The 14,702-nt window shown below is 32.1% G+C and overlaps 8 protein-coding genes across 8 annotated transcripts; 3 read left to right on the top strand and 5 right to left on the bottom strand.

Annotated features, from left to right (window-relative positions):
• Positions 1-1,108: 1,108 nt before the first annotated feature.
• GO595_005819 (small GTP-binding protein) lies at positions 1,109-1,711 on the top strand (the record flags this gene model as incomplete). Its single annotated transcript, XM_067919103.1, has 1 exon — positions 1,109-1,711. One exon carries the CDS (start codon positions 1,109-1,111, stop codon positions 1,709-1,711), a length of 603 nt encoding a protein of 200 aa, XP_067773855.1.
• A 1,051-nt stretch (positions 1,712-2,762) lies between these two features.
• On the bottom strand, positions 2,763-3,719 carry GO595_005818 (protein SHQ1-like; the record flags this gene model as incomplete). The annotated part of the gene is made up of 1 exon (XM_067919102.1): positions 2,763-3,719. The coding sequence occupies one exon, from the start codon at positions 3,717-3,719 to the stop codon at positions 2,763-2,765; it is 957 nt and encodes a 318-aa protein (XP_067773854.1).
• Positions 3,720-4,142: 423 nt separating this feature from the next.
• Positions 4,143-5,261, bottom strand: GO595_005817 (serine incorporator 3; the record flags this gene model as incomplete). The annotated part of the gene is made up of 1 exon (XM_067919101.1): positions 4,143-5,261. One exon carries the CDS (start codon positions 5,259-5,261, stop codon positions 4,143-4,145), a length of 1,119 nt encoding a protein of 372 aa, XP_067773853.1.
• A 521-nt stretch (positions 5,262-5,782) lies between these two features.
• GO595_005816 (uncharacterized protein) lies at positions 5,783-6,532 on the bottom strand (the record flags this gene model as incomplete). The annotated part of the gene is made up of 1 exon (XM_067919100.1): positions 5,783-6,532. The coding sequence occupies one exon, from the start codon at positions 6,530-6,532 to the stop codon at positions 5,783-5,785; it is 750 nt and encodes a 249-aa protein (XP_067773852.1).
• A 392-nt stretch (positions 6,533-6,924) lies between these two features.
• GO595_005815 (myosin-2 heavy chain) lies at positions 6,925-7,995 on the bottom strand (the record flags this gene model as incomplete). Its single annotated transcript, XM_067919099.1, has 1 exon — positions 6,925-7,995. One exon carries the CDS (start codon positions 7,993-7,995, stop codon positions 6,925-6,927), a length of 1,071 nt encoding a protein of 356 aa, XP_067773851.1.
• Positions 7,996-8,595: 600 nt separating this feature from the next.
• Positions 8,596-9,240, top strand: GO595_005814 (NAD(P)-dependent oxidoreductase; the record flags this gene model as incomplete). The annotated part of the gene is made up of 1 exon (XM_067919098.1): positions 8,596-9,240. The coding sequence occupies one exon, from the start codon at positions 8,596-8,598 to the stop codon at positions 9,238-9,240; it is 645 nt and encodes a 214-aa protein (XP_067773850.1).
• Positions 9,241-9,554: 314 nt separating this feature from the next.
• On the bottom strand, positions 9,555-9,800 carry GO595_005813 (AChain A, Ika8; the record flags this gene model as incomplete). The annotated part of the gene is made up of 1 exon (XM_067919097.1): positions 9,555-9,800. The coding sequence occupies one exon, from the start codon at positions 9,798-9,800 to the stop codon at positions 9,555-9,557; it is 246 nt and encodes an 81-aa protein (XP_067773849.1).
• Positions 9,801-12,737: 2,937 nt separating this feature from the next.
• GO595_005812 (uncharacterized protein) lies at positions 12,738-13,298 on the top strand (the record flags this gene model as incomplete). The annotated part of the gene is made up of 1 exon (XM_067919096.1): positions 12,738-13,298. The coding sequence occupies one exon, from the start codon at positions 12,738-12,740 to the stop codon at positions 13,296-13,298; it is 561 nt and encodes a 186-aa protein (XP_067773848.1).
• Positions 13,299-14,702: the final 1,404 nt, after the last annotated feature.

Here is a 14,702-nt window from a genome sequence, read left to right as displayed (position 1 = left end):
CGAATTATATATATAAAAATGGTTACACACAGGATCAAATTGTTCATCTTCTTCATGTTGGTAACCACCGAGTAGGAAGAGTTGTAAATGAATATTTACAAACAGGACAAATACCTGCAGCTAGAAAAATGGGAAGAACACCCAAAGTAACTGAGCAAATAAAGAAATACATCGAAGTAAAAACATTACTTGATGCATCTCTTTAATCTGTTGAGTTATCAAGTGAACTCGAAAAATCATTTGGAATCAATATAACACATCAATATGTTTCGATGCTACGAAATGAAATGAAATTTCATTTTCGGCCCCCAAAACGCCAACAACAACTATCAGAAGCTCAAATTGAAAATCGGAAGGCATTATGTAAAAAAATGCTTGAACAAGAAACTTATTTAGATAAAATCGCTTTCAGTGATGAATCCTGATTTGTTCTTGGAAAAGACAATCAATGGGTATGGATTCGTAAAGGAGACTTCACAAAAAATAGTGTGATTGAAGAAACAAAGTTTCCTGAATCGATAATGGTGTTTGGCGTGATTGCAAATAATTTCAAAAGTAAGTTAGTTATTGTTGATGGCTCCATTGATACCAAAAAATATATTACCAATTTGATGCAAAGTGGGTTTATTGAAGGTATGGATAAAATGCATGGGGATTTTGAATGGGCTTTCCATTGCAAGATTTTTAGATCTTGCTAATGATTACAAATACAATGCTTATCCAAGATCATTCCAACCATGGACAAATGAAGAAGACGAGCAATTGTATCAATTAATTCGACAAATGGGTCATCATTGTAAAAACATTTCCAAATGTATGAATAATAGAATTCCTCAACAATGCAAAAGTCGGTGGTTCTCAGTACTTCGTCTAAAACAAGACAAATTTCTTTCAGAAGAATTAAATTTAATTAAATTTTCGGCATTAATCTCTCTGTGAATTTTCACAAGTTTACGAAGACATTTTATAAATTTTAAATGTATCATCATGCCGATTTTTTTGAACCAGTTTAGAATCATGCAAAAAAGTGAAGACCTGATATGACGTAATGCGCCCGTTTAAAAAAATGACTACTTTATAAACAGCTTTTTGACACAGGAATAATTCCATGCAAAGAGCCAAAGTTGTCCTTATAGGAAATTCATCTGTTGGCAAGACAGCATTGTTTAATCGGTTTGAAACTAATGAATTTAACGAAGATACTTCTCCTACAATTGGCGGAGCATGTAAAAATATTGACGTTACTATAGATGAAAATGGTAAACAAGTCCCACTTGTTATATGGGACACAGCAGGCCAAGAATCATTTCGTTCTATTGTTCCTATGTATTTTTCTAGAGCAGCTTTTATCTTAATTGTTTATGATATTTCTTCAAAAGTTTCTTTTGAAGGTGTTATAGACTGGTACAATGCAGCAAAAGAAAAAGCACCAGAAGATGCTAAATTCATTTTAGTCGGAAATAAATCTGATCTTGCAGATAAACGCGAGGTTTCATTCGAACAAATGAATGAACTTTCGGAAAGCTTAAACTTTTTTTTCGACACAGAAACATCAGCCGCCACAGGTACTGGTGTAAATACATTACTTACGTCCATTGCAGCAACAGCTCTGAAAGGGATGCCTGCATCCTCTGATAAAGCATTCATCAGAGAAACTGTTTCAATCGAGAAACAAGAAAACGAACAGAAAAATGAAGGATGCTGTGGTTAAATAGTTATTTCATACATGACATTTTTTCATTGGCACACAAATTGTAGAACTACATTAGGAATTCCTTTAAGCGTAATGTAGTTCGATATTCCAAAGCAATAAAAAAAATTATTAAAATTTCTCCGATTAAATTTTTCTTTTTTAGCTCATTAATGAATTCATTAATAATGAAAGAGTATTCCCTATGTTTTTATTGTCCAAATTGTAAGTGTTTCAAAAAGCTAATTTAGTTTTGTACGTTAATTATCTATCGTCGACTCCAAACAAAATAAAGGAAAAAAACACGCTTCAATCAACTTCCTTCAAAAAAGAACTCAACTTTCTGGAGACCCAACATGACATTGATAAAAGTCGAGCTAAACAATATTTTTCACCAAGAAATGAAAAAATTTATTACGTTTCAAATGCAAAGTCACCTTCCACAACTAAAAGTAATAAGCTTGGTATACTTGCTGATGCAAATAATGAAGTCAAAAAAGAACCATTAGAATACATATTATTACGATCTGCAATCAAAGATGCAATTGAAGATGATATTACTATTCCGTCTACAAGTAAAAGTTTTAATGATAAAACAATGTATGAAGATGAACTAATATCATCTCAACCTAAAATTAATAAGAAAACTTTAAATGCATCAGAAAAAGCAAGAGAAATCATCACATCCAAGTATTTCTCAAACACCAAACAGTCAACTACATTTTCTGATAAATCAAAAAATTTTTACACATCATGTTCACATTCTTTGGAAAGGAAAACTCAAGCATCTCATCACGAAAGCAAACTCTCAGATGTCAAAGGCGCGAAAGAATACATAAAGAGGATGCATAAATCGCCAAAACCAAAAAAGAAAACAGATGAATTTGTGATTCTTCCCAAGCCTCCTTTCATCACTCCTTCTATGCATTCGTATGTTGATGCACTATCAGATGAAATTGATGAAATCATTTCCAAAAATATTATTTAATCGATTTATTTGAATTCTTTTCTTCTCAATATTTTTTACAATAAGAAAAAGATAATTTAAAAATATTTTATATATATATATTATCTATTCCAATTTATTTGCTTCTTTTACATTTAAATTCTTTGCATATTCGCCAATAGCTTCGAACTCGCCAACATCTTTTGGTTGTCTTGTTAGTTCATCTCTTTGTTTCTCTGCCAATTTCTCGAGTAAGTCTATGCACCATTCCTCCTCAACATCTTCTTTTTTCGGGAAATTCTCGACTGCACTACAAACTTCATCTGAGAACTCGATGTAATCCTTTTGATCTAATTCTTGGAGCCATACAATCATTGGATCGATATATAGCCGATTAAGTCTCCATCTAAATTCTCCTTTTTCGAGCATTTCTTTTGTATGCAGCAAACATTTTAACAATGAAGTCCTTCCATTCCTTAACATTTCAACAGTTTTGTCCCAACATAACTTCGAAAAGTGATAACTCCGATACATTGGATATACTAAAACACGTTTAAGTGTTGATAAAATTAAATCAGACGAACTCTCAAAGATATCAAACCATGAAAGTGTGCTACTGATTTTAGAAATGGTCCAATGCGATTCACACGTTCCTTCGATGCCAAAAAGTGTCACATCATAAACGGTGGAATAAACAACATCAACGCAATTGAAAAAGTTGATTTTGGCGGTTTCGCGAGACATAAGAAATTCTTGAAGTGGAATTTGAAGAAGTTTCCTGTTTTCTTCTGGGGTATACTCTTTGAGAAAAACATCGGCTTCTGTAATGTCGTATTGTGGTGGTTGAACATAATCAAGCATGATTTGATCTGCATCAAAATCTTCTAGTTCTCGTTCTAGACGCATTTCATGACGTCGAGGATAAGGAATACTATCAGGTGATGGTAAGTCTGTTACATAAGGAATAGTGTCTTGAACATTTTCAAAATAATTTGAGGCCCAAAAATTAAAACCATATTTGGTGGGATCGGGATCATAATCAACATATTCAAGTGTTGACGTACGATCGAGAACTTGAATCATTGGTGATTTATTAGGCTTCGGTTTTAATGTTGAAAGTAATAAAATCTCTGGAAAATCTTCTCCATGATTTTCTTTTTCTAATTTTGCTGTGAAAAATCCTGTCTCAACGTTATATTGTGCTGTACCATTTTCATTATCCAGAACACGGTGTTGAAAATGTAATACCAATAAATAAGGATCAGCCGAAAAATGAAATTCATTATCAATAATAAGTAATTCCATTTCTTTTGCTCGTACGTTAGGGCACTTTATTGATATATAAATAAAATTATCATCTTGAGAAATAGTAAATTCTGGAGTTAGAACCATTTGGTCAACTTTTGAGAAAACGTTTATTCCAATACGAAAACGTTCAATTTTTTCACAAAGATTTCTCAAATATACTTTTTATATACTTTACTCAAAAAATGCATCAATGGTATTTTAATAGTCAAACTCACGGTCTTTGCAAACAAGAGGTGCTATGAGTGTCCAAGCAAAGAGAAGAATGACAACCCATGAAGCAGCAAAGTTGACCCATTTAGCAATTGTTCCTCTATCTGTTGTCCATGCGTTGTTTCCTTCTGATTTACCCCAATGAGTAACAATCATCGTAACATAAATAGATGCCATGGCAAAGAGTGCATGGAAGAAGCTAAGTGAGAAGAATCCTTCTTCATCACCTTCTTTAGCGCAACAATTGCATTCATCAAATTGATTAGATGTAGAGAAAGCAGAATATGCACCCCAAATAAGAGTAAACAATGAAGCAATGACAGAGAATGCAACTCCTTGGCTTCCACTTGATAATCTATTGCAATTTGGTTCGCACATCATTGCAGCAATTGTAAGATATGCAACGTACACAGAAATTAATGACGCTGTGAAAATAGACCCATGTTCAACGAAGGCTGCGGCTAGGAAGAGGATGATGCAGAGGATCATATTGATTGATATGAAAATATTATTATCAGAACATCCTTCTTTCACAAAGATATAATATGATACACCGAATGCTACTAATGCACCAACACCAAAGACAATGGTAAGTGTGATGATTGGCCACATTTTATCTGAATCCAAAAACTTCCTGTTGAGATCTTGGAAGAATGCAATTAAAAAGATGATTTGAAGAATAAGATATGCGCCTGAGATAAAGTAGCAAATCTTAAACCATACATCATAAAAAGCATCTGGAATAAAATTGAATGGAACGTAAAGTATAATAAGGCAAACTATATGCGCCCACAAGTGAGAAGAGTGGAATTTGAATTGCCATGAATTTTCGATATTTGGATTGCAAATGCAAACAAGTGAATGAATTGCATACCAAAGAGCAAGTGTTGTGGTGACTCTGATAACGCATGATATACCGATTGCATGAGGTTCTTCATAATTAGTATTGATTATCTTTCCAATCCAAGAATCACCAGTATTATAAATAATAAATCCAAGGATTGCAATAACAGCAAACACTATCACATATACGAGGTTTGCAATCTTTAGCTTCTTTCCGCTGTCAGTATCGCTTTCTGCAGTGGTGGCACCGCCTTTGTATTCCATCTGTTTGTTCTAAAAACCGACAAACTTTGACGGTTTACACGCTCTGAATTTCCGGTTGATTTGAACGATAATCGATTTCGAGATTTTACGTCAGTAAACATGTTTTTTCAAGGCCATTTCTGCAAAACTTAAAAGCAATCAACAAAACATAAGACAACGACAGAAAGACTGAATAGTGGTAATTTTCTTCTTTTTAAGAATGGGAATTAATAAGAATGCCAGAAGGAAAATCGTTCATGGTTAAAAAAACGATGAAAAAGCTGTGAAAAAGTGTTCCATCATCAAAAGTCCTCTCAATTCTGGGTGATGAGGCACCCCATATGGATAAAAAAGTGCATCAAAATCTGCCAGTTTTTGACTCCAAACGATACGTGCATTTTATCTCAATTTACAGTTCTAAAACGTTTTTCACAGTTTGGTGTTTTGAGCTGATACGATATCATATTCAAATTATTGAGAGAAAACGGTTTCATAAATTGTCAAAAAATGGAAATAAGAACGTTAAGCAAGTACAACTTACTTTATTGAAGCTTTGGGAAGTTATTAAGGCTAAGGTTGCTTTGCTTCTTGCCTGAACCTACCTGGCGTTGGTGTTGAACATTGCCTGGGCGTTGGTCTCTTGGCTTTGAGCGTGGTTTCCTTTCTTGTTGAGTATTTTCACCTTGTGCTGGTGTAGTAGCTGGCTTTGGAGCAGCGTTCCTTTGTGGAGCTGGCCTTTGTGGGCGGTCACCTTGTGGTTTACGTTGTGGATTTGGTCTACGGCCACCATTGCGATTATTGTTATAGCCACCACGGCGTGCGTTTTGCCTTTGCCTAAGGGCTTCAGCTGTGGATAAGAAGCCTGTTTCGATTACTTCTGGCTCAGAAACTTCGTTATATGTTTTAACTTCAGTTGTCTTGGTCTTCTTTTCAACAACCATTGAAGCATATTGTTCTGGGATTTTAACAACGCGTTTGCCCTCACGCTTGATTCTTGGTGTTTCGTCTTCATCATCGGAAGCGAAGTATTTGAAAGCAGATTCATAAACAATCTTTGGTTCGGCATTTTCAGCAGTTCCTTGTTGTTCGGTTTCTTGCTGTTCAGTGAGTTCAGGGCGCTTTGCTTCATCGATTGCATTGCCCCAATTTGATCTTCCGCGGCCTTCACGCTTTATTGTGCTGCGATATCCTGATCCTGGTTCATGCTTATTCTTTTTACGGATAACCTTTTCGCGTTGAGGTACTTCGTCGGCACCATTGTAATCGGAAAGGATTGCGAATGGATTGCTCATCCAAGTGGCCGCATATAACCGTTTTTAACATTCAAATCAAATGTCCCATCTTTTGACAAAGTTTGTCAAGATCCGAAATTTGAAATATTTGATTCCTATTCAATCGGCTTCTGATTTTGTATACCATCGTTTCAACTCTATTCAATTATTCAATTGTTGTTTTTTATTCTAATAGATCCAGAATGTCGTTTAATATGGTGAATTCATTCAAATAAAAAATGATTTTTCATATAATAATCTGTAACACTGCAAACCTAATCAGGTCTTTTGGGTTAATGAGTTTGAATATTATGATAATTATTATCATTACCTAATGACAGAATGTTACAAATAAAGTGATAAAAATAAGTTTAATAAACAAGTTTTTATAATAAATAAACACAAAATAAATATCATTGAAATTTTGTTTTCAGAATTTGCGCTGCCAGTTCATCTTCATCCATGCTTATTGCGTCCGTTGATGTTGTCATCATTGTCATTGATGACTGTTGTCGTTTTGCAATTCTCTTCAATTCATATTCCATCTGAGCATTTTCAGCTTTCAGCGTTTCGGCTCTTTCTGTCAGTCTCTGTATTTCCTCTGCTATGTCAAAGTCATTTCCAGCTTTGACACCGAATTTTTGTAATGCTTGTAGTGCATTTAATTCCTTGGTTTTGATGCTTAATTGGGTTTTTAGGCTTTCTATCTCATCACAGAGTGAATCACTTTCTTCTTCCATTTGTTTGATTTGTATTTTAAGATCTGATGATTCTTTCTGTATGCGATCAACTAGTGCAACTGTGTCATTATATTTATTTCGGAGATTTGTGTTTTCTTCTTTGAGTGATTGATGTTTACTTACAAGATTCTCTAGAATGCGTTGAGATTCGATGAGTTCATTGTTAAGTAATTCTTTCATTGCTTCGATTTTCGAACGCTCTGACTCTTCTTTGGCTTTAGCGGCTTCAATTCGTGAGCTAAGTTCACGACTTAATATGCGATATTCAGATTTAAGCCTTTTGTTCTCAGTACGGAGTTTGTCTCGCACAAAATTGAGTGAATCGAATTTAGCTTCAATGACTTTTTTAAGAGATTCGAATTCTTGAACAGCTGTATCAGAACGAGGAATTGAATGCGTAGGAAGAATCTTGGATTCGAGTTGGCGAAGTTGTTCAATAATGGGTTCATTGTCGGGACTATCAGAAAAATTTGGTGTTTGAGATGACAAACGGGAAATCTCATCTTTTAATCTTTGATTTTCTTGTGAAAGAGATTGATAAAATGAATAAGCCTTATCGGCATTTATTCGGTGTTCATATACTTGAGAAACAGGTGCGCTTTTAGGTTGAGAATCGAAAATTTTCTTTTTTAAATTAAAATAACGTTGAACTAAATCCTTGTCATCTAAAGAAGCTATAATTTTTTCTGCAAGAATCAAACATTTATGTTGTGGATCTTCACTGTTTTCGGAAATATCGCTCATTTTTTTGGTAAATACGTTTACTGTTTAGATTACGACCGTTTATTTTCATTCTCTTCAGTGAGTCACAGAAGAATTCATTCAGACTCCCTCTATATAAATTAATGACAGAAATTATGTATTAGAGTCAAATGGGAGATTGAAATAAAGAACAATATTTAGACCAATTTTCAGGAGTTGGTTGGTCATTCACCACCAATATTAATGTTCTGTGGTTTATACTTCAATCAACAAAAATTCCATTCAAATTTCCACATGATTCAGTGAATTAAGATCGCTATTGTCGAGCTCCAAAAACAATTGGAAATTTCCAATTTGGAATAAAAAATATCATTCAAACGTTATAATACGCTATGCATCATTAAAAATCAGATGGTTACTCAATGTCACAAAGAATTTGCATCATTTGTTACATGGCAAATCGAACAAAGAATTTAAACGTTCTTTAGCACTTCTATCGTTATAAAATTCTATATGTAAATTCAATGATTTTGAATCAATTTAAAATCGTTAGCCGAGCAATTTTCACAAACTCAATTTTCTGTATTCATTCAATTTGAAGGAACTGAAAGAAAAAGAAGAGAAATTCACTTCATTTTTATTATGAAAGTTGCTGTTATTGGTGCTACTGGTTTCATTGGTGCTAAAATATTCGAAGAATCTGTTTCAAGAGGTTATGATACAATTGCTATCAGCAGAAATCCACCAAAAGTTATGCCAAAAGGAAAATGTTCTCATATTTCAGTCGATATTTTTGATTTACAAAAACTTGAAGAAGCATTAAAAGGTGTTGAAATTGTTATTCATGCATATTGTCCGCCAAAGGATTCAACATTCGAAAAAATGGAAGAGCTTCAAGTCAACGCGACAAAGAATATCATTGAAGCATCCAAAAAAGTTGGAGCACGTCGTCTTCTTGCAGTTGGAGGTGCAGGAACACTTATCACGAATGGAGTTAGAAACATGGACGCAGCAGGTTTCCCACCTGAATATATGCCATTAGCAAATGCGACTGCGAAACTTCTTTCACTTGTTTTAGAGCAAAAAGATATTTCAGGAACAGTGTTATGTCCTTCAATGGAAATTTATCCAGGCGAAAAACAAGGGAAATTTAGATTAAGTGGTGACGAAACGATATTTAATGATAAAGGTGAAAGTAAAATCAGTAATTCTGATTATGCAGTTGCAATGATTGATGAAATCGCAAATGGTAATTACATCGGCAAACGTTTCACAGTTGGTTACTAAAAAATTAATTGACTCACTTTTCTTTTGAATTAATTTATTATCATATTGCGATTTGGTGTTACATTTATATTTAATGTTAATGAAAATTTCGTTTAAGGATTTTTATAATCATTTCTTTCTGATATCAATAATTTTCACATTAGAACGATATCTCACATAACACTTCGATAACATTAATATTGATCCAACTACACAAAAAGATTATACTTTCCATTTTCATCTTATCCGCCTTTATCATTTATCTCTTCACATCACTTCAACACAACATTTATTATATTTAAGAAAGTTCTATTTATTAACACGAATCCATTTCCTCAGTTTCTTGTCTTGATAATTTTCCATATTTTCACTGTGTAGTCGTATGCCGCCGACGCGAACACTAATTCGTTCCCTTTACTGAACGCTACGTCGACTATTGGCATCTGGTGCGCCTCGAGCGAGTACTCCATCTTCCCGTCCTTTATCGATGTCAAGTTTACAGTATTATCTTTCGAACCGGATATAATTACATCGTTTTTCATATCGATTGCGACGATGTTTGCAGTGTGCCCGCGTAACATTTTTTGCTTGTTTTCTTTTATCGAATAACTTTTTAGGACACTTTCATTGGATATCGTAAATAGTCGATTCTTAATGAATATAATCGACTTGATCTCGAACTCATGTAGCTGTATTTTCTTGAGACAGAACTTGTTGTTAATGTCATATAAATATACTGTACCATTCTCATAACCTGTCGCAATATATTTGTTGTCTAATGAAAATGTGGTGCATGTAGCATTAGACTTATCATTTTTAAACGAAATAAGTTTAAGAAATATAGGCAACTTATAGATAGATGTAGTTCCTCCAAAATTGATCGATAGAAATTTGACATCATTCGAAAAGGAAATAGTATTACACTTCTTAATTTGATGCGTATGATCTAATGAACCATTAATGGCCTTGAAAAATGAGATCTTAGATTGATAACAACATATTAAGTGTGAATTGTCATGTGAAAAACGTATCGTTATAACCGGCATGCTCAGAATCATATTGAATCGTGTCGTTTGGTCAGACAATTGAATTAATTCAAGCCAACCGTCGAACACCAATGCAAGCAACTGACCGTCTTGAGAGAAGCAGACGAGCTGGACTTGCTTATTTCGATGTAATGTGAGTATTAAAGATACATCTAAAGGCGTGGTAATGTTGTTATGAGGAATTAATGATGCAAATGTCCAATGAAATGGCTTTTCTTCATCATCATCATCGTCATCAATTTCTTCTTCCTCCTCTTCCTCTTCTTCATCCTCCTCTTCATTAATATATTCATATTCATAATCGTAATCATTACTTTCAGAATATTCAGATTCTGATAATTCGGGTAATTCTCCTCCATATGGAGTATTAATAATAGATTCTAAAGGTGAAATTGTTTCTTCATAAAATTTTTCATGTTTTGGTAAAGATGGAAGCGAATTCTCATGTTGGTGGATAACTTTTTCAATTTCGTAAAGGACACCCCAAAAAGTGGCAATGAGTGTGTATCGTTTTGAGTAAAGTTTTGTAATCTTTTCTCTGATTTGAATTCTATCGGCAATTGATGGGTCAATTGAAAAAACCGTTTTGAATAAACGAAAAAATGATAAATGCAAAAAAGAATTGCTTGGATTGTTGGTAACCTGGGTAAATAATTTCTTAGTAAGCTTTGTGAGTTCTTTTGTAATGTTTGTGTAAGTCCGTTTAATATGTTTTATGATAAGAGATACAGATACAGATTTAGATTCTGTAAAAGGTGTATCAGATGTAACATAATAACAAAGTGCTTTGAAGCTGTTCTGTAATTCTACAAATAATGGAATGGAATTTTCCTTTCGATAAAAATTGGAAAGATTGAGTAAAAGTTTAAGTGAATGAAAACATTTGTTATCAATGCTGTATTCGAATAACTGTTTAATTGTCGATTCTTCATCAAAGACAGCTAATAAAGGGGAACCTTTTTTAGCAGATAATACAATGTTCGATAAAAATATGAAGTATCTGTCATTTAATGCTGAATTTTTAATAAAGAAATACGGTGCCTTCGAAGCAATGAGGAAATTTATAGTTTCTTTATATGTACATTGTGTTAAATAATTAAAGAAATCAAACATGGATATGTAGGAAATATATTTCCCTAGCCGTGGAAGAAGTTGGTCTTTCTCTGGATAGGATGATAGGATTATTCCACTTGTAATTTTAATTAGAAAGTGAAAAATCGCACAAAAAGTATTGACTACAACCAGTTTCATTTCTTTTTCTGATGCAAGGTAACTATTAAATTCTTGAAGAAAAGTTTGGTTTGTTGTTAATTGCGAGGAAAATGATGGAGATTGCGTTGTAAACAAAAAAACGGCAGTATCTCTAGCTTCAATATCTATGTCTTCCGGATCCCCCAATGCTATATCTAGTATTTCTGTAATATGCTGAAATAAAAATTGATTTAATTTATTATTTTGCTTCCGAAATGCACTTCTTACAGATTTATTTCTTAAGATGTTTGCAACATTTTCACTGGATGAAATGAGTGCTTCAAGTTCGCTAAAATCATCCTTTTTGATTTCTTTCATCTGAAGGGCACTCAAACGGTCATATGGTTTTACGTTCAGGCAATTGAGAACATAACCGTTTTTATCGAATAAAGTCATACAAAAAGTGTTAAAAAATTCATACAGTTATAAAAATAACCGCTGAAAATAAAACGTTTTATTATCATTGAAGTAAAATGATCTAAAAGATAGGTTCAGCATTAAAAAAATATGTACACCATTGCATATGGTGTTAACATATAAATTGTTCATTCAATTGAGATCAAAAGTATTTTCAAATTATTTTTTTTCATCGTTCTTAATATTGTTGATGCACAGATAAGCAAACGTATCAGGAATACTATCTTTTCTTTCAATGAGATAAAGATAAACATTATTTCATATGACAATTTGGAATCAAAGAAAATTTGAAAAAATGATATTATCTAATAACGAATAATTATGGACTTTGGAGATAAAAAAGAAATATCTTTGAATAACCCGTGAAATCAATATATGCCTTTTTATGAAATGATTTTCTTGATCGAAATAATGCCACTTAATATTTTATCTCAATTTTAAATTTGACATTAAAATTTAAATAAATTTATTCATGTCATTATGTCAAGAGAAATCTGGATAAAAGTTATCAAAACAAATTTATTCTTAAAAGAACAGTTCCAGCTTTCTTCAACTGTGAAAACTATTAAAGAATATGTTGCAAAAATTGTTAGTGCAACGAATCTTAAAAAAATTATTTTAACACATAACAATTATTATCTTAAAGATGAACAACAAATATCTTCCATTTGGGGGCCAAATGAAACCAATGTTACTATCCGTGCATACGTATCTAAATCAATTCCTGGAGAAAAAATTATTGAAATTAATACAAAAAAGATTGTTCAAAAAGATTTTGCATATCAAGAAGAATTTAACTCGATTATGAAACTATTTTTCACTGCGTTTAATAGTGTTCAAGGAGTTTGCTCTGAATCTGATGCTTTAAATAGTCTTGGTTACACAAAAGAAAAACTTCAATATGCCAATTTCCTTACGAAAAGCGGGTGGAGGAGCACCGCTTTGTTGGTTAATGATTTTATTACTGATGAAAACATTCAACTCATCAAAGTATTAATGGATTCAGAAACAACATTATATGAAAAAGTATCAGCGTGTGCGAAACTTGTTAACTCAGCAGTTGAGCATGGTCTTATCAGTAAGTTTTATGCCTATAGTTTTGTTCCATCAATTACAATGTTTTATTGTAAATCTGAAGAACAACATACAGGAAGTGAATATAAAAACCCATTCAGATTAGCATATGAAAACATGCCGCATCTTATTCAGGATGTAAGCTTTCAGAAAGCCATATTTTATGATGAAGAAAAATGTAAATATTTGTCATCCATAGTAACAAACCCGCAAAAATTCATCATGTTACCCAAGGCTGTTGAAATCTTGGAATCTACAGGAGATGTTGCACTCGCGTCACAAATACTTTAACGCAATTTAATATATAAACGTATATAAACGTTCGACCAAATGTAGTAAACTTCAAAAAAATCAAAATATATGAGAAATATGTTGTGCTCTTTGTGTATTTCTTAAAAGTTTTTATTGAAATAATTTTCCTATTTTTTAATTTTATAATATATATGTAAATAAGAGAATGAAAGCTTAAGATTAATAGCACTGAAGAAAGAAACAAAATAATGTTAAAGTGAATCTTCATTTATATTATGATAATTATTTAAATCAGTACTTTTGATAACATATGAAAAATATCACATAAAAATAATTGAATTATTAAGATACTTATAAAAAGAATTGGTGTGAATAGTGATGCTATGTTTTCAGCTAATTTCATGATTAATATTTTAAAATTATGAAGAGTGTCATATTTCTGGGAGAAAACAGTAATTAAAGGGATATATGTTGAGTTTACATCAAAATTTACAAATATGTTTTTTTGCTCTTGAAACCACAAAGGAATTTATCGTTTACTCTTTATCATTACATAAAAAATTACCATATCATTAATGATTTGCTTAGAAATACTGTTAAAATTGGTAATGACATTGATTATTAAAAAATTTTATATATATATATATATAAGAATTTGGGCATAAAATTTATGTTTTTATGATAGACATTATTAAAAAAAATTTACAGAAGAAGAACCATTAAACAAATTTAAATTTACCAAATATAGCTATGATTTATATCTTTATATTTCAAATTGAAAGTTTTCTGAAAAGATTATAATTTTTTATTGAAAAAGAAATAATGAAAGATATCAAAAAATATATGTCAAATACATAGTCAACCATCATAAAAGTTAACATTTATAATATACCTTATAATAGTTGAACATATTCTTGAGGATAATGCTTTTTAAAATTTATTCATTTTATTATCACATAAAAATTATATTCTTTGATTCTTAAAAAAAAAGTGACGAAGATAGTAACGTATTTTTCCAAAAAATGTCAATTTTCTTCTCTCCTGATGAACCAAAAACAATTGATCCACATACAGGAAGATTAACAAGATTCAGGAAGAAAAGTAATTCGTTTTCACGCGAGAAAAATAATAGTCTTTTTGAAAGATCTTCTCCAAAAACCATTCGTCATGAATATCCTGAAATAAGAAATGTACAAATAGAGTATACCAAATTTGTTGAGATGTTTCACAAATTCAATACAGAAAATGGGCCTGCAATTATAGGGAATAGCATGTCCCCACATTTTTTTCATTTTAAAGCATCTTTCGAACCATTTATCCAACATGTTTCGCTATATTTTGGTCAATCCTCATTTCACAAAAAAATTCATCAACATTCACCAATAATCCAATTTAGTACCGATATGCTTCGTCATTGGTCTAAATTTGTTACTTCGATGGACA

The sequence above is a fragment of the Histomonas meleagridis genome, assembly GCF_020186115.1.
Source record: "Histomonas meleagridis strain 2922-C6/04-10x chromosome Unknown contig_4, whole genome shotgun sequence".
Taxonomy (NCBI): Eukaryota; Parabasalia; order Tritrichomonadida; family Dientamoebidae; genus Histomonas; species Histomonas meleagridis.
The sequence above is the reverse complement of the archived record's forward strand: the minus strand, read 5'-3'. Positions and strand labels throughout refer to the sequence as shown.